This window comes from Azolla caroliniana, unplaced genomic scaffold (assembly GCF_043228905.1).
Source record: "Azolla caroliniana isolate FFs.n. ecotype wild unplaced genomic scaffold, voAzoCaro1.0.p SCAF_1, whole genome shotgun sequence".
NCBI lineage: Eukaryota > Viridiplantae > Streptophyta > Polypodiopsida > Salviniales > Salviniaceae > Azolla > Azolla caroliniana.
The window spans coordinates 5478431-5498390 of record NW_028230436.1 but is presented as its reverse complement, the minus strand read 5'-3'; the positions used below and the strand labels follow the sequence as shown (position 1 = coordinate 5498390).

The window sequence follows — 19960 nt, the reverse complement described above, 5'->3', positions numbered from 1 at the left end:
TAAAAGGTGCTCACTGAGCACGGTGTATGTACAGAGAGTTAGTATTTTTTGAATTGAGTTTTTTGTGTGTTCTCTCTCTGTCTCTCCCGCGTACTGTGCATACTCAAGCTCTCCATTAAACCTGCATATTTTTTGTGTGTTTGGTTTTCTATTGCTTCCGCACATAATCTTTTACATGGTATCAGAGCATGAGGGTTGAGAACCTCTGCAGCCGACATAGCTTGAAAGAAAAACCAACCAAGAAGAATAGGCAAAACCGATGGATAGAGGCATGGCTAGCTCGCTTCCGATGGAGAAGCTCGACAGAAACAACTACGCGTCTTGGTCTTACAAGATGCACCAGTACCTGCTCGGACACGATTACTGGAGCTATGTCGATGGAGCAAATGACACAGCACCCGATTCGACACACAAAGACTTCTCGGCGTGGGAACAATCAGCGAGCAGAGTGTTGTACTGTTTCACGTCTTGTGTGGGCGAACAGCTATTAAGCTACGTTCGGGATGCAAAAACGCCGAAGGGTGCGTGGGAAAATCTGGAGAAGATCTTCGCCACGAGCACCACAGCCAAGAAGCTTCAACTCCGACAAGAGTTGAGCAACCTACGACAACGTGATTTGTCGGTGGCTGACTATACCTTGAAGATCAAGGACATATGCGACTCCTTAGCTTCCATCGATGTGAACATCGAGGAAAGCGAGATGGTCCAGGTTTGTCTCGGGGGTTTGTTGTCAAAGTTCGGAGCGTTCTGAACTGTTGTGTGTACACGGGAGAATACGTCGTCGTTTTTCGATTTACAATCGATGCTCCTTATAGAGGAGAACCATACGGGTGTGTCGACAAGCACGCATACCGATAGCAAGATGTTGTACACGGAGGGAGATAGGCCACGTGGTCGTGGCGGACGAGGCGAGTCGGTACACAATGGAGGCGGCTGACGGGATCAAGGAAGAAGGCACCGAAGTGATGCCGACAGCAATTCCGGACCCTCCGAAAACAGGGGGAGTCGAGGCGACGAAAACCGGCAAAGGAAATCCGCCGCGGAATGCTAGTACTGTGGCAAGAAAGGCCACAGGGAGAGTGAGTGCTGGAAAAAGCGCGTCGATTCGGAGAGAACCGGGTCCGGAACAAGTTCCGGACAGACCGACAAAGGAAATCGACAACGATCGCACTACGCCGAAGAATCTGGAGAAGCCGGAAAAGGGTTAGTTTTCGTGACGAGACACAAAGCAAACTCGATGAAGAAGATCACCCCGAAGTCGGAGGAGGTGTGGTACGTCGACTCTGGCGCATCAAATCACATGACGAGCCATAAGGAGTGGTTCTCGTACCTAGAAAAACCGATGCAACCGGGAGTAGTCGCAACCGGAGACGACACTCCGCATCGAATGTCGGAGAAGTTCCCCTGAGCCATGTCAAGCAGAAAGGGAAACTCATGAACATGCTACACGTTCCGACAATCACGAAGAACTTGGTGTCGGTCGGACAAATCGTCGACCAAGGGATAGAGGTCTGGTTTACACACCTCGGGTGCTTCATTGAGGAAGAAGGCCGTGTTATTGCGCAAGGGCAGAGAGATGGGAGGATGTTCATCCTCGACTCTACTGACGGTGACACCACAATGTTCGCGAAGGGACAAAAAGTTGAGTCAGACATCGACTTATGGCACAAGCAGATAGGCCACGTCAACTAATAGCGGCTTCAGGACCTGCAATCGAAACAGGTGGTGTTCGGATTGCCCAATTTTAGTGGTCGGAAGGCACAAATTTGTGAAGCCTGCCAACTTGGGAAGCAACACCGACTTCCCTTCCCCAACGAGCGTAACCGGAGCCGAAACAAGCTCGACTTGATACACTCCGATGTGTGGGGGCCGGCACAAAACGTTAGTCTTGGCGGGAGCCGATATTTCGCCTCCTTCATCAACGACTACACGCGGCGCATGTGGATCTAATTCATTGAGAGGAAGAGCGAAGTCTTCGACTGTTTCCGGGACCCCAAAGGGTTCGTGAAAACGGAAACAGGAAGAAAGATCAAGTGCCTGCGGTCAGATGGCGGAAAAGAATACTTTTCTGATCAATTCAACGGTTATCTACAACAAATGGGAATTCGGCGCGAATTCAGTTGTAGATACACGCCGGAGCAAAACGGCATGGCCGAGAGGAAAAATCGGTCGGTTGTGGAAGCGGCCCTGGCAATGCTAGAGGAGAAGAGCTTGCCCAAGTTCTACTGGGCCGAGGCGGTAAGGACTGTAGTATACATCCAGAACCAGATCGAAGAAAAAGTGTCGGCGTATGAGTTGTATTTCAGAACAAAGCCGAACTTGCGACACTTACGAGTTCTCGGTAGCATTGTGTATGTGCATGTGCCGAAGGAGAAACGGAGAAAGCTAGACGCAAAGGCCGAGAAATGTATCTTGGTCGGTTACTCGGACGAGCATAAGGGTTATAAGTGTTATAACCCGTGCACCAAACAAGCACGCGTGAGGTACTTGCCTGGTACTTGCCTCCGACTCCGAACCTCACCTACAATCCGAGTTCTAATGATGAGGTTAGCGAGACTGAGATACCTCCGGATGAGCCTGAAATCGGGACCCGCGAAGAGAGTCCGATTTCGTTTCGGTTAAGTGGACCGAATGGCCAACTGAGTCGGTTCGACCAGTTCGATGAAGAGCCAACGAGTAGTGGAGACTCGGCCATGCATTCCCCGTGCAGGAAGCCGAGGAGACGGCTTACACGCAAAGAGAAAGGGAAGAAGAAGGTGTCTGATTCCGGCACGGATAGGAACGAGTCTGACTGACGCAAGTCTGACTCTGAGGGAAGCGGTGACGGGTCTTCAAGAGCGAAGTCCACGTCAGCCGAGAAGACCTCGACATCGGCTAATGACCGATTACGTCGATCTACCCGCCAGAAGAACCCAGTTGTGCAGTTCGGATACAAAGAGTACATGGCGTATCAATATGCGTACATGACCCCTGTAGTGGAAGTACGTGAGCCAGAGAGCTACGCAAAAGCGGCTAAGGACGCGAATTGGCGTGCCACGATGGAGGAAGAGATGCACGCATTGGCGGAAAACGAGACCTGGGACCTGGTTGACGCACCGAAGGGTGTGAAGCCAATCAGATGTAGGTGGGTGTACAAGGTCAAGTACAACACCGACGGCTCGGTTAACCGATACAAGGCCCAGTTAGTGGCAAAAGGCTACGCGCAAAAACACGACATTGACTACGATGAGACGTTTGCGCCGGTCGCGAAGATGATGACCGTCCGTGTTTTGTTCGCGGTAGCTGCGGCAAAGGGGTGGCACTTACATCAAATGGATGTAAAGAATGCATTCCTACAAGGTGAGCTTGAGGAACATGTGTACATGGAACGAACACGTCGGCAATGTGCCGATTGAAGAAGTCCCTTTACGGACTGAAGCAAGCCCCGCGTGCCTGGAACACGAAGATCACGCAGCAACTGCGTTGGATGGGCTTTGCAACGTCAAAATCGGACGCTTCCCTGTTCATCCGGAAAGGTCGACTCGGTCCGGTCAGTATTTTACTATATGTTGATGACTTGGTCATCACCGGCGCCGACCTAGGTGAAATCGACCGCGTGAAGCTCCAGCTTGCGGCATTGTTTGACATGAAGGATCTGGCGGATCTTCATTACTTCCTCGGGATCGAAGTGATCCGTACCCCCGAAGGCATATTGATAAGCCAACGCCATTATGTGCTGAGTATGCTCTTCAAATTCGGGATGACCGACTGTAAGTCCATCTCCACTCCTCTGGATAGAACCGTCAAGCTTCACCCCAATTCTGGAAAGGTATGCGACCCGACGAGGTTCCGACAAATTGTCGGAAGCCTTATCTACTTAACAATCACCTGACCTGATCTCAGTTATCCAGTCGGGATGATCAGTCAGTTCATGGCGCGACCTACCAAGGAGCACCTTCAGTGTGCGCAACACGTACTGCAGTACGTAAGCGGCACTAAGGACCGGGAATTGCTATATCGGACCAGTACCGCCTCACAGTTGGTCGGCTACACCAATGTTGATTGGGATGGCAACGCCACCGATCGCCGATCCACGTCCGGATACGCGTTCTCTCTTGGGAGTGTTGCGATAGCGTGGAGCAGTAAGAAGCAGCCGACAGTTGCACTGTCGAGCACTGAAGTTGAGTATCGAGGAGCGGTTGTCGCGACATGCGAAGCCATATGGTTGAAGCGGCTACTTAAGGACCTGCAAGAGGAGGTGTCCGATCCGACGACGATCTACTGCGACAACCTCAACAACATCCAGCTCGCAAAGAACCCCGTTTTCCACGCACGGACCAAGCACATTGAGGTGCACTACCATTTTGTCCGTGAGCATATCCTTTCCGGTGAAGTCGAACTTTAGTATGTTCCGACGGATCGGCAAACTGCCGACATCTTCACCAAGCCTCTTGGTTTGGACAAGTTGCGGCAATTCTCGGGTACGCTTGGGTTGCGTCACCTCGACGTGCCAAACTTGAGGGGGAGAGACATCCCAAATGACCACGGAAGAGGGAGAGAAGTTCCGGAAGACGAAGACCGCGACACCGAGTCAGATGACGAATTCGACTTCGGATCGGCTGAAGAAGCCGAGAGCGGATCCGCGGAAGAGTCCAAAAGGGGACATAAGGGGAGCAGTCGAAAGAAAGAGCCGAAGCCAATCAAGCATGGCGGAGATGACGTCGTCAAGGGCAAGAAGACCGAAGACGAGTTGGAGACAGCCAACTCGGACGAGAGCGAAAACCGATCGGAGGTAGCCGAGTCGGTTCGAATGTTTGATTCGGATACACTGAATCAACCGAGGGCCAAGCGGAAAAGAAGGTAGCAGGAGAAGCGCCAACACCGCGACAACAAGGGAGCTGTGAAGGGCCGTGGGAGCAGAAAAGCCAACCAGAAGGGTTGAAGCGCGCGGAGTCGAATAGGCCGAGGAGCGCGAGCGAGGCGTGGAGCCAGGAGGAACCGGAGCGGTGATCCAGAAGATCCCGAAGAGCCTCAAGTTGAGCTTGAGGGGGAGTGTTGAGAAACAAGCTCAACATCGGTCGGATCGGCTGAGCAGGACGAGGACCAAATAGGTTGGGACCGATCAGTTAGGCCGGACCGGTGCATAAAACGGATACGCAAACCGGTGCTTAACGAGAGGTCGTATCGATGCGTAAACCGAAAGGCCGTTAGAAGAGATATTCCTCGTAAGGAATAGTTTTGGGAGTAAGTGTCGAGGCTCATTTATGAGCAGTCAAGTACTGTCAGTACTTGTGTCAGCCCGATTGTCAGGGCTTGTATAAAAGGTGTTCACTGAGCACGGTGTCGTGAAAATCCATCACTATGTGCGGATCGTGAGACGGAACCGCAGGGGTTCTAGACTAGAAGGATTTAGAGCAACATGTACAACACAAGCAAGTTTTAAGCATAAGACGAGTGGGAGAGACAAATCATTAGTTTATTGCAAAAGAAAATCGATTCTTTATCATTTCAAAATCGTGTTACAATGGGTATGGTATGGAAATGAGAGATTAATTTTTCAAAGAAAGGAGCCAACAACCATGCAAGGAGTGGTCCGATATGAATACGAGAGATAATTTTTGACAACTTGATCAAGTAAACAAAGCTAGGAGTTTGATATCAATATGTGAGATAATTTGTTTCTCGAATCCGAGAGGGAAAAAGAAGGAAGAAAACAAAACTAGGAGGGAAAAAATGGGACATATATCGAGCTCCTCGTTGCTCCTCCTCCCCAATGTTACTTTGCATGCCCACTTTTAGTTGGATGGCCTCTATTTTTAGTTGCATGCTTCCATTTTTAGATGCATGCCTTTTACTTTTAGTTGCATGGCCTTGGCTTTTGGTTGCGTGCGATTGTCCGTATAATTCGGCCAAATGAGACAATCATCCATAAAGTTTAGTCCGTGCGCAATCCGTACGTGCGTCGCAACCAAACCGTAGACGCGTCCGCACGCAAAAGTCTCAACTGCACCCTAGTGTACACATCCACACATGCGCGCGTGCACACACACGCGTCTACGCGCTCATCCGCACATACACGTTCGTCTGAAACATCCATGCGTACGCCCGAAACTTGCACACACACGTTTAGCCCGTGCGCAATCCGTACGTGTGTCGCAACCAAACCGTAGACGCGTTAGCGCGCAAAAGTCTCAACCGCACCCTAGTGTACGCATCCACGCGTCCTACCTGCACCGTGTACGCATCCGCGCGCAAAAGTCTCAATCGCACCCTAGTGTACGCATCCACGCATGCGCGCGTGCACACACGCATCTACGCGCTCGTCCGCACATACACGTCCGTCCGAAACTTGCACATGCATGTACATCCGAAGACGTCCATGCGTGCGTACGTCCAAAAACATCCACAAGGCCATGCACACACGTGAACGCTGGAAGTGTGCACACCACATAGTGTAGCCCAAGTCACCTTGAACATTTTATGCTCCACACATTAATAGAATGAATATGTTTTGGTTTCCGTTATATATTTTGGGTTCCAATGTTGTCCTATCTATGTGGGATATCCCACAATTTTGTCTTGTCTTTTCTTTTTCTTCAAAATTCACACTCACATAACTTGATATTTGTTTATCCGTTTCATGCATAGTAAAATACGTTATGAAACTCTTGAAGACATCTATCTATATGAATACATTAAGCTAATCTTAAATAAATGTTTTACAAGTATTCATATCGTGTGTGGAAAACCACACAACAACAGTGTATGTACAGAGAGTTAGTATTTTTTGAATTGAGTGTTTTGTGTGTTCTCTCTCTATCTCTCCCGCGTACCGTGCATACTCAAGCTCTCCATTAAACCTGCGTATTTTTGGTGTGTTTGGTTTTCTATTGCTTCCACACATAATCTTTTACACCTAGCGTTTAGCTCTCGATCTTCCGATTCTATCCCTTCTAATGTGTGGGTAGAGTACCCTAGAAGAAGCCCTGGTAGATGGGACCCACAACCAGGCTTCGATTGTTTCGTTTAGTTCTCAAGCTTCCCATTCTTTCCCTTCTGGTGAGTGGGACCCTAGTTTTGGTTTATGCGAACCACAACCTAGCTTCGATCCTTTTGTTTAGCTCTCATGCTTCTCATCAACACCACAAAGTTGTTTGCTCTCTCGTATGCATACGAAAAATGTCCACCACCATTGCCAATTGTTAACCCAACATTGATATGCACAAAGTGTCACTACATCCCTCGCTCAAGAGGTGCAAACTCGTGGCATCAAATCGATTCTCAGGGGTAGCTTGGATCTGAACCATGGATTGAGATGTTACCACCACTTTTGGGTTTATGGTTAGAAACCTTGCAAAACCAAAATTTGCCCCTTTATTACAAGTGTTGGACATGACCTTTGTTTGTATGCACTTCTTCCTACTACAAAAATTTGGCATTTTCTCTTAAATGGCATAAGTCCCAACCCTAATCCTTAAATTGAACACTGTTGAAAACTTTTGGCACTTGAAAATGGTTTTACAATAGAGAAGTTTCCGCCGCTTATCAGAATCTTAGTGGTGCCTAAAATTCCAACACTATTCGATACTAGAATTGGTAACAAATTTTTTGTATGCTATTAATTTGTCAACAACCGAAGGTTAAGACCCATTTGAATATGTCAATGGTCTTTGAAGTGTTGATGTCACTATTGACCATAAAAACTAAAAATGTTGAAACCCGTCCGACCGGCGACTTTCCTAGGTTTCAATATTCTTATGTTATGTTTTTTACCATAAAAATCATATCATGAGGAAGATTGAACAATAGTAAAAGAATGAACTGCATATTGACCATAATTGTTCTACATGAAATTAAAAGTAATTATAAAAGGTTAAAGATGCAATGACATTTTAATAATCAATCTTGTTCTCTACGAGTAAAGGTAACATGTCCTTGCTATTTTAAGAGTTGTCGGCAATATCGTCATTGTCTACACGTTCAATGTCCTTTGTTTAGAAATTGGAGTTGAGACAATTTTGGTTTGTATCATCTACGAAAGAAAGACATAAGAAATGTTATGACTATGACTATGTTATGACAAATTTGGTCCCTAACAATTATTTTGGAAATAATAGAAATACTCACAAAAGCTCATTTTGGGTGTAACTCACACCATTGCGCTTGAGGGAACGTAACACTGACTTTGACCAGAATATACACTTCTTCAATAGGATTTGTATCCATAGCTAACAACTGCCAAGAAGACAGTCTCGTGAACATCACGACTTTGTCATATCTTGATACGAGATAATTTGATGGAAATATGGAAACAATCACAAAATAGGCTTGAAAAGATAATTGGCCGCCAGTACCAAGCAACGAGGATTGTTGTCCTTGTTGGATTTGTTTCACCTATCGTTATGAGGCATATAGTTCGAGATTGGGTTAAAAGCAATGAATTCATTGAACCAAACATCAACCTTGCACCATGTTGGCATAATTGATTGTGACGGTTTAGTTTGAAACAACTCTCACACGTGCCTCATATGAGAAATGAGAAGAAAATTATGTAGCACTTTACATGGTATATTGCTTGGAAGTCTTAGCACTAACAACTTTTACCACACATAACACAATTTTTCTTAATGTCATGATGGTATTTAGAAAGGAAAATGTAAAAAACGTACTTGATAAGTCCAATAGTATTCTAAGCTTTGACACATGAGCTCTACTATATAATGGCTCTTTCCATACATGGCAAATGTAATCATATTTGTTTATCTCTTGTCAAGTATCGCAAAAAATATACAACATACTTACAAATTCATCATTGTTTTAATTTGGTAATTTGTCTTGAAATGCCTCAATGTCATTCTCTACAATGTACATCCACGTGTATGATCTATCATGACCTGTCATTTTTGGCTAGTTTGTTGCTTTCATTTGCCACACCCACACATAATATCCTCTTTGAACCATTGCGAACACAAGTTGGTGAGAATAGGATGATCAATATTATGCGGATTATCAGTTATGAACTTCCCTAAATATTATATAACCCTAATGACAAAGAACTTCGCTACACAAAGTTCTCATCAATCAATGCACACCCAAAAAATACCCATGCATGAAAACAACAAAAAAAGAGGGAATGTTATAAAAGATGGCCAATGGTCAATTTGTTATAAATATCAAACTTGTCAGTGCCCTTGATCAAATATGTTAAATGATTGGAACTCAAATGCTTATATTTTTGGCAATTTTTGACACCGGACTAGAATTGCAGAATTTGAACATTATTGGTAGAATGCATGAAATTATTCAATACTTCATTATATGCTAGCGTGATGTTTTGAATGCTAGATTTCTTTGTAGTTTTAAGCATGCATTGACATTTTGGGCATTTGTTTTATTGCCAATGTTATTGATACGAACTAAGTGTTGGAACTCCCAATAGTATTGTAGAAAAAAACTCAATTATGGTCTTCTAGGTTTGATTCCGGAAACAAGATAACATGAAGCATAAGCAAATCAACGAATCTCTCCAGTATAGCAGCAGAAAGAACAAACAGTTTGCTTTATTACATAACAATGTGGGTGTGTGTCTTTATAAATTGAAAAGTTGCCCTTGCATGCTCGGAGGGCTACGATTCATTCCAACAATCGAACGGCTGAGACAGTTTGTGTTCATTTCTTCTTTCTTTCTTTCTTTCTTTCTTCTCCCCTGCTAAACCTTGACAGATCGCCATAGCCAACAAACCTCAGAGAGAGAGAGAGAGAGAGAGAGACACACACACACACACACACACACACACACACACACACACACACACACACACACACACACACACACAGACATACAGACAGAGGGACAGAAGCAGAGAGAGTAGAGCCATGGCTTCCCAGATGTATACAGCAGCAAATCTATCCACCATGTGTTCGTTCTCTTCGTCATCATCGTCATCATCATCACCATCTTCTTCATCTCTCTCGCTTCCTCGATTCACAGGGCTCAAACCTCTCCCTCATTCCCCAGGCAGGTCTTCTCCTTCGTTCTTCGGCCATGCATCTCTCCTATCACGGACGCTTTCAGGCTCGGTGACCCGTTCCCATCGCCTAACGGCCAAGCAAAGGGGAGTTCGCGCCGCTGCCTTCAATGTGGCGGTTCTCGGGGCTGCAGGTGGCATTGGCCAACCCTTGTCCCTCCTTGTGAAGATGTCGCCGCTTGTCTCGCACCTCCACCTCTATGACATAGCCAACGTGAAAGGCGTGGTTGCAGACCTCAGCCATTGCAACACTCCTGCCCAAGTCTCCGCTCACACTGGGCCCGAGGAGCTTGCAGATGCCCTCAAAGGCGTTGACCTCGTCGTTATCCCTGCAGGTGTTCCAAGGAAACCTGGCATGACCCGAGATGACCTCTTCAACATCAATGCAGGCATCGTGAAGACCCTAATTGAATCTGTTGCTGAGAATTGCCCCCAGGCATGGATCCACATCATTAGTAACCCTGTGAACTCCACTGTCCCCATCGCCGCAGAAGTGCTCAAGAGGAAAGGGGTCTATGACCCCAAAAAGCTCTTTGGCGTAACTACCCTAGATGTGGTCCGGGCCAACACATTTGTTGCCCAGAAGAAAGGGTTGAGATTGATCGAGGTTGATGTGCCCGTGGTCGGGGGGCATGCAGGGATCACCATACTCCCTCTCCTCTCGAAGGCCAAACCAAGCTGTGAGTTTACTATTGAAGAGGTGGAGAGCCTCACAGAACGAATTCAGAACGGTGGCACTGAAGTTGTTGAGGCGAAGGCAGGGGCTGGGTCAGCAACTCTCTCCATGGCTTATGCTGCTGCAAGGTTCGTAGAATCATCACTCCGCGCCCTTGATGGTGATCCTGACGTCTTTGAGTGTACATTCGTACAATCTGAGCTCACAGACCTGCCATTCTTTGCTTCGCGGGTTAAACTTGGAAAGAAGGGCGTCGAGGCTTTCCTCCCATCCGACATTGAGAATTTGACAGAATTCGAAAGAAATGGTTTGGAGAAGCTCAAGCCCGAGCTTAAAGCAAGCATCGAGAAGGGCATTGCGTTTGCCAACAAGTAAATATAGAAAGTGAGGCAATTTTAGAGTGAGTGTGTGTAATCATGCTGTCTGTGGTCTGAATATGAAACATCCATTGCATTTATTTTCAACAGAATTTGGTTTTCTATGTGAAAGTTCTCTTGCCATCCATAAAACATATTGTTCTTGTCTCTTGAGGGATTTTGCCAACTGGTTGTTTTGTGATGAGGCAAAAGGTACAATCTTGTCCTCCATCTTGATTAGGTCAAAATTAGATCGAGCTGGGGGAATTTTTCTTTTATCTGTTGATAAAAAAATGATAGCAAATTTTGCTGACTTGAATATTGATTGAATTAAGTGAATTAAGCTGTGATTAGGATTAATAAATGCGATTGGTTAAATATAATCCACGGATTAAACCAATTGAAGAGAGATGATGAGTGTTGATCTCAGCAAGCATGCCTCTGAGGGAGCAAAATTGAAACTGTAAAATTTCCTTTTCACCAGTATGAAGAAACTTAGGATGTTTCCTCAGCCATATTTTGTTTCTACTTCATTCGAAGAGAAAATATTTGTCTGGTTAGCTTGGTTTTTCCAAACTGCTAGTGTTTGTCCACATGTGAACATCTCCTAGATTTGAACCTCTCCGTTTGAATAACCTACCCTGGATAAATTCATATCAGAGAAGGTGCCATTCACATATTATTCTCCAAATTGTTTATGGGGTGATCAAGTCTCAACATTCATGAAGTGAGCTTGACATGGTGTTTTAGCATATTTTTAGTTTCCATTGTTCATTAGATCAATTTCACATTGAACCTTGATATGTGCCTTTATATTATTAGATCAATTTTCGAGTTTTGGATGATAATAGCACTACAAAGGAATTCCTTTGTGGAACTTAGTTTCGTGTGGTGAAAGTTGGTAGTTATGTAATGAACCTAGTTTCTTGTTATTCATACTATTGTCACAACTACATAGAAACACAAGTACTTGACAAATATCCATATAATTTATTGTATTAAAGTTAATTCCTTGTGTGCTTTGCAAAAAATGTCACTTGTTCATTGTATTAAGGTTAACATTCATTTTCTATTTTAAAAAATTCACCTTATATGCTTCATAAATAATATCACCGTGATTGGAGAAAGAATTACTTAAATAGGGCTTGTAGATTTGAGTGTATAATTACTTTATAAAGTGTAATAGGGCTTGTAGATTTGAGTGTATAATTACTGTATAAAGTGTAATTTTTTGGACATTGGGGTAGTTTGGTAAATTTGGAACTTCCAAGGGCATTCTGGTAAATAGACGAATTTCCAAGGGTATCCTGGTACTTTTCCCTTAAAAGAAACCTGTCAAAAGATGATCAAATCATAAATGAACTACAACATGCGTGTTCAACTTTAGAACTTTTTAGCAAAGCTCAATTAACAAAGTTATGTGTGGACATTTTTCTTGCTAGGAAATAAGAAGATGACAAGCGTTGACCCCATGTTGATTGAATCAAGCTTTGGTGGTAAAGTAAAATGTTATCTGGTATAAACGCAGTAGATTTAATGATCATTTCATGTAACCATACCAACATCTTTGAAGCAATACAAGGCACTTCTTCTAAAATCGAAACAAAGCATTTCTTGAATATTAATTCAACATAGTTCATGAGTGACTAAAAAGTTAAGACTTATCTTAAACATCACATTCTAGAGAAAGAAAACCATCGATTTAAAACAAAAGAAAACTCATATTGAATGTAGGTCTATCTCAAAAGGATGCAAGAATAGATTAAATGGTAGTATATGTGATCTAGACTCTAGAGGAAAGCATTGATAAGGTGGATTATGGATGATTGCATATCAAAAGTTTATCCATACTTGAGTGTATTTTAGATGCTCTATTGAAGGATATGCTACTCTAGAGTCCCTTATAATTTTTTTTAAAAAATTGCTCTATATCTAAATCATGTAACATGCCAAAGTAGTCACTTGAGGGTTCACATAAAAAAAAGAGTACTGTTGCAAACTTGCATACCCGAATATTTGCTTTAGATGTCACATCTAACTTTGTTCTTGAAACATCATTGACAATAATGGAATCTCTTTATGCCGATATCATTTTGAGTTGCGTCACATGCAATGGTTCGTGGTTTGCCTAAATTGCCACATGGATTTGGGGTTATAATGCAAAGATTCACACAATTTGATTTCTTACATTTATCAAGGACACTCATGTGTGGAACACATTAGCCACTCCAATATTCTATTGGTGGATATATATATATATATATATATATATATATATATATATATTGTAATTTGGAGTGTATATCCTGTGGTATTTTACTTACTACAAAGATTGGCTTGCCATAAGTGATACATTCTTTTTAAATGATTATGAAGTAACCCAAGAGGTGGCTACATGTTCACAAGCATCTACGGAGGGATAAAACACAGGAAAGCAATCACTTTATTCAACGAAATTGTGCAGTTGAACAAAAAAATTTGGACTACCATGATATGAAAGCAATTGCTTTTGACCAATGAAATTGTGTAGTTGAACAAAATTAGATTCTCATGAAGCCGTTACAATTTTTGGTAGCAAAACATATGAATATAACAAATCAAAAGCACAAGTTGAATAACAAAATCATTGTTGGCAGTATGGTTTGTTACGTACTGGTGTAATGGCTACTCGTTGTTGGATGTACAAGGTTGTAATGTGCAAGATGTTTATGATTCCTGATGCTATTTTTTATGAGTTGAATCATTTTGAAACTCAAAGTGTGAATCCATGTGATGTACATGATTGTTGCTCAATTGGTAATCAAGTGAATATCGAGAAAGATGTACAAGAAAATGATGAAAGCTCAAGTAAATTTACACGAACTTATGCTGAAGTGGTTCACATGGAGCATTGCTGGTAATGAGTGCAACAAACAATTGCAGCCAAAAGCAGTTGGTGTGAAGATTAGATTAGATTAGATTGAGGATGCTAGTGTTTATTCACATTAGGTGGATGCAATGAAAGCTGATGTGGAGGCTATAGATGAAAATGCTACCGGATGCATGTATATAGGTCTCAAATTTCATTGGAATTCGATAGGTTTATAAGACTAAAATTTAGAGCACATGGGCTGCCTTTTGGGGCCATCCATCCAAACATGAGAGCATTGTCTGTGCAAAATGGTGGTGTTTATATGCTCGTGATGTTGTATGTTAATGGCATGATTGTCAACAACTTACATCAGGTTGAGTGTACTACGGAAAAACTCAAAGACGCATTGAACATTGTGAATTTGAGATTCTTTTATTACTTTTTCATGATCGTGTTTCTTCGTTCTCAAGAAAGAGCATTCATATATGCCAACCGAAGCAAATTTCCTGAAGAAGTTCTAGATAGAAGAAAGCAATCCTACCTTCTCCCTGATGGAAAGTAGGTGTGTGATAATGAGAGTGATGTGGATCGAACTCTTTATCATCAGGCTGTCAGTCTATTGCAATACTTATGTAGGTCTGGAATGCAACATGCAGCTTCCTATGGTTGGCAGCACTATGTACTTTGGCATAATCTAGTTATAATGGTTATTTGTGCTTAGTTGGTTCTAATGATTCAACGAGTATAATGAGATAACATTTCAAGTTTGGAATTCTACGTTTGATCTGTGTACTTGGAACCAAGAAACTCATATAAAGTGGAGCACAAGTACTATACTACTGTGCAACTGTGTATACGGCTCAAGAGGCTACCTGATAGTATGCTTCACAGGCAAATGGAGACATTTATATATCCAATGTCACAATCAAAATGTGACCATGGTCACACATGACCCAGTTCTTCATTTTAGTATAAAACACATAGACGTTTTTTTAAACTATCAATATCAAGATTGAGTACGCTCCTAGATCAGATAATGTGGCTGTATCTTCATTAAGTCAGTCTCTCATGACAAGATGAATCAAGTTCAGTTTGCATTTGGATGCAGGATATGATCAAGTTGACCTTTATACCTACTCAATCTATTTATCAGTCATAGGAAAATGTTGTTTCTCAGATTTTCTTGCCATTGGGAATTCAAATCAAACCCTATTGTTTAACTGTAGTTAGCTACTTGAGTTAGGGTTGCCTCATATTTAAAGGGAGTATTCCACTCATAACAGTTCACCTTTTCTGCTTAACGTTTTGCCCCAACTATACTGAAGTTCTACATACCATTTTGTTAACTCAATTCCTAGGACAATGTTTTCTATTTTACTACAAAGCCAATAAAGTTATTTAGTATGAGTCATTAAATGATTGAAATCATAACATGGACACTCAAAGACAAAAGTATGGGCAATGTTGAGATTCCTATTTTTCAGTGGGTCTAATGCTATCACCCTTTATTATTAGATACTATATATCTCTTATTTTCCACCAAATTCTCAACATTCTCCTACTATTTCTGAAATTCTGTTCAATTTTCATGAATACCCTTAAATCTTTTACCAGATTGTACAAAATACCTACTATTTCTGAAATTCTGTTCAATTTTCATGAATACCCTTAAATCTTTTACCAGATTGTACAAAATACCTACTATTCTTTCAGAAAGTTCCCAAGATATCCATTGTACTACCTGAGGTGGCATAGGCTGAAAACCACTAACCAAAAGACCAAAGAGGTGTCACAAAATATAACATATATACATGTATAATCATACCTCACAATGTTCTGGTGTTATATTTCTTTGAGAAGAGATATTTCATTTCACCCTAACCAAAAGATCAAAGAGGTGTCACAAAATATAACATATATACATGTATAATCATACCTCACAATGTTCTCATGTTATATTTCCTTGCGAAGAGATATTTCATTTCACCCTAACCAAAAGACCAAAGAGGTGCCACAAAATATAACATATATACATGTACAATCATACCTCACAATGTTCTGGTGTTATATTTCTTTGAGAAGAGATATTTCATTTCACCCTAACCAAAAGATCAAAGAGGTGTCACAAAATATAACATATATACATGTATAATCATACCTCGCAATGTTCTCATGTTATATTTCCTTGCGAAGAGATATTTCATTTCACCCTAACCAAAAGACCAAAGAGGTGTCACAAAATATAACATATATACATATATAATCATACCTCACAATGTTCTCGTGTTATATTTCCATGCGAAGAGATATTTCACAGATCTCTGTGCTCGGAGCACCTTCATCATCATTCTCTAAGAGGATCTTCTCGAGTGCAATGGTTTCATTTGTGATTATATCTTTGCCTTTCTATATAACACCATAAGTTCCCTCCCAATCTTTTCCACTTTCTAATACTGCATTTACATACCAACCAAATGATCACACAAATAATAGCACTAAAAGAACACAAATCAGTTGCATTGCCAAACATAAAATAGATTGTATTGTAAAGCACCAAAGAATTTTCATTTATAAAACACTAATAGTTTGCTTTGCAAAACATAAATAGTTTGTATTGTTGAACAACAATACATTGCCTTGTAATGCTGCCATAGTTAGCTATGTAGACAAAACAATAATAGGTTTGATTTCAAAATAAATTGGGTTTACTTGTAAAACACTAAATAGTTTCCACTATTTTCACTGTAAAATAGAATTATTTTTCACTGTAAAACAACAATAGCTAGACAATAGCTTTCCACTATAAAACACAATAGAACATGGACAGATTACTCTGTAAAAAGACGATTTGCATTTTAAAACACAAAATAGATTCGTATTATCAATATTCTGATTGATTTTTTTTTTTACCACAAATTTTCATTGGTTTTATCCAATTTGAAACTCCGTTGGCCAAGAAACGATTTCAAATTCTGAGACATCTACGCTCTATTAGAAATATTCCTTAATGAATCTTTTTGGTGTAGGAAATACATTCTTGTATTTTGTCATGGAGATTTATATTTTTTTCTGCGTCAAGAACATTGTTGGCCTATCTAAATGTTTATGTCTCATTAACTAGACTTTGATGAATAGAAGAAATATCTTCCATATACATTGCAATGTAGTAATTTATTCTGCAGGGAATCTCTCTCTTTCTCTCTCCACAACATAATATCTGAAGAAATAAATGAATATCACTCTGACAAATGAAGAAAAACAAGATCTTGTAGGCCAAGACGTAAAATGACGGAATACAGAAAAATAATATAATTTCTGCACGAATCAAATGAATATCAATCTGATACACGAAGTAAACAAGAGAATATCCAAGATAATAAAAATGAGTAAGGTGATGAGGAAATACCCGTTCTATTCAGAAGCAAAAAGTTTGCAGTCCTGAGAAACTCTGAAGAAGAAGAGAAGGAAGAGGAGGAGGAGGAGGATGAAAGAATCAAGGAAGGAAGGACAACATGTTTACAGAGGGAAAGAGCCAGGCAGACAAGGCATTCGCCATCGCCGAGAAGCTCTAACGAGGTAGCGAAATGCTGCGGAACCAGTAATACATAATAATAAATTGATATTTCCACGTGTCATCTCCCTGTTCGTCCTCGACAGAAACCTCTTGTGAGTGGAAGCAATTCCATTTGGTGTGTGTGTGTGTGTGTAGAGAGAGAGAGAGAGAGAGAGAGAGAGAGAGAGAGAGAGAGAGAGAGACCCCATATGTTGGTAAGGGCAAGGTCATGGGTTCAACCCCTACATTCCACACTCGCATCTCATACATTAAGAGAGATATATGGAGTAACAGAGAGGTGAGAGGAAATTGAGTTTTAAATCCAAGGTCTAGGGCTAGTAGTGTAACGACTTACCACTAGGGTAAGATAATTACAAAAACAAAAAGCGAGAAGAGAGACAGAAGTTCTTCAAATAGGTTGGGTTACTCCTTTGTTACATCACATGTGAAACAGAACCCTCCCCTTAATAATAGAGGGGTGTGATGAATGTCAAGAGGCAGAGGGTAGGGTGTGTGATGATGTTGTTGGACTCTGACAGACAGGTGATTCCATTGTCTCCAATGGTTTGCATAACATATAGGAAAGAACAACATTGTCATGCTCCAACGTGGTCTTTCCGTTAAAAAAGAATTGGCCCCTAAAGTTACGAACATTGGCCTATTATATGCTTTTGTTATGACGAAATGAAAACACCGGAGTGGCGGATTCATTACAATCTCTCGTAGCATTTCTATCTTGAAATGGTGTGCTAGATATATCATAAGTCCTTTCGTAAGAAATGAATCTTAGTTACACATACCCAACTCCATTGAATCCATCCACTCGATTGAAATGGTGTCCATCCACTCTCTCTCTCTCTCTCTCTCTCTCTCTCTCTCTCTCTCTCTCTCTCTCTCTCTCTCTCTCTCTCTCCCCAATGAGCACTCATTTAATCCATAACAAATATTATGTCTTCTTTCCAATCTCGAATCAATGTTGTAGCAAATGGAGATTCCACAATAATTTGATATCCATTTGTAGAGTATCTTGTAAGTACAATCACACAATAGTGTCGTTGTACTTACCAAATACTAAATCCCAAAAGTTGGCAGTCTGCATAAGTTGTTGAGTTTATGTATTTACATGTATGTCTCAAACAATCTTGTCCATGGTTGGGTTTATTTTTCCAAGCCAACAAGCTGAATTGTTGATTTCCTTGATAGCACTTGAATGCCTAATTTTCGTATATTTAAATCTTGAAAAACTTTGTTGTGCAACATTTATCTCGGGACAACCATCATAAACCTTTGCCTACATGTTTTGCTTTCCAAGTTTGCTCGCGGATCTTTAACATGATGTTTCACATTTGTTTCTTGGATTAATAGATTAATGGTAGATTTGCATGTATGCCATGAGAATAGAGTATAATATTCTTAATCTACATGCATATCCATGTTGCAAAATTGCAATGACTTAGTTTCTTTCTTATCCCATGCAATCAATCGTTTTGTTTGTCTAGGATGTTCCAACCTAATGGATAGCCATAGCAAGTTGTGCCATAGACATATGTTGAGGCAATAACATTGATTTTCTAAGCTTGTCTAGGATGTTCCAACCTAATGGATAGCCCCTCACTCAATTTGCTTTTGATTAGTTCTCTTTTTCTTCGACAATGTGATCTTTTTTAGAGGGTCTTCCTTTGTCTCGTAAAGATATTAAATGACAATCATGCAATTGTACATCATTAGGAAATATAATATGTTTGGCCTCTACAATAGTCTTGTTCTACAATGTTGGTTGCTTTGTATATGTCTTCTTTGCTAAAGTTTGGCAAGTTTCTTTTGCTTAATGAACACAAAGTCCATTCTTCATAACATACCCATTTCCGTAGTTCCTTATGATTGACTATATTCTATGTACAAAATGCCACCAAGCAACATCGTTACCCTTAGGAGCGGAAAGAAGACAAAGAGATAAGCCAAACGCCGGCTAAGTATGAAGCCGGATATAAGTGGTAGCTAATATTGTTATAAAGATTGACATAGCCAAAACAATAATTGGATATGACGCGATATGAACCCAGATAGCTATGACCATTAGAGTATGATTAGGAGGGATTTGCCGATCCGATTCAGCGTTATAGCGGTGCATGTGTACCTATAAAAAGGGGCACGAATCTTTTATAAAGTTGTCTCTAGATGGAACGTTAATATATAAGAGTTTTGTGTGTACAATACCCTTTTCCTATCGATCTATGTTTGTTAATTGGTAAAACAAGCTTTGAATTGCTATGCGATTATTAGCCAATCGGTGGTGTGGCCGATTCAGACTATCATCGTTGATCGATTTGGTTGTAGCCAAATCCCTGTGTGTCCAAAAAAATACTATTTGTTAATTGTGGTCTACATGTTATCCCCATCCCTCCTACCACGATCTTAGGTGAAGGGTACTCAATGATTGAGTATCCGACCCGTGCTTCCTAGGGAGTAGGAACACAATTTGGCGACCATTCTATGCTTTGCATATGAACATAGAGC

At 41.4% G+C, this 19960-nt stretch overlaps 1 protein-coding gene across 1 annotated transcript; it reads left to right on the top strand.

Annotated features, from left to right (window-relative positions):
* The first annotated feature begins 9695 nt into the window (after positions 1-9695).
* On the top strand, positions 9696-11164 carry LOC147868586 (malate dehydrogenase, chloroplastic-like). Its single transcript, XM_087321109.1, has one exon. The coding sequence runs from the start codon at positions 9856-9858 to the stop codon at positions 11056-11058; it is 1203 nt and encodes a 400-aa protein (XP_087177235.1). The 5' UTR covers positions 9696-9855; the 3' UTR covers positions 11059-11164.
* Positions 11165-19960: the final 8796 nt, after the last annotated feature.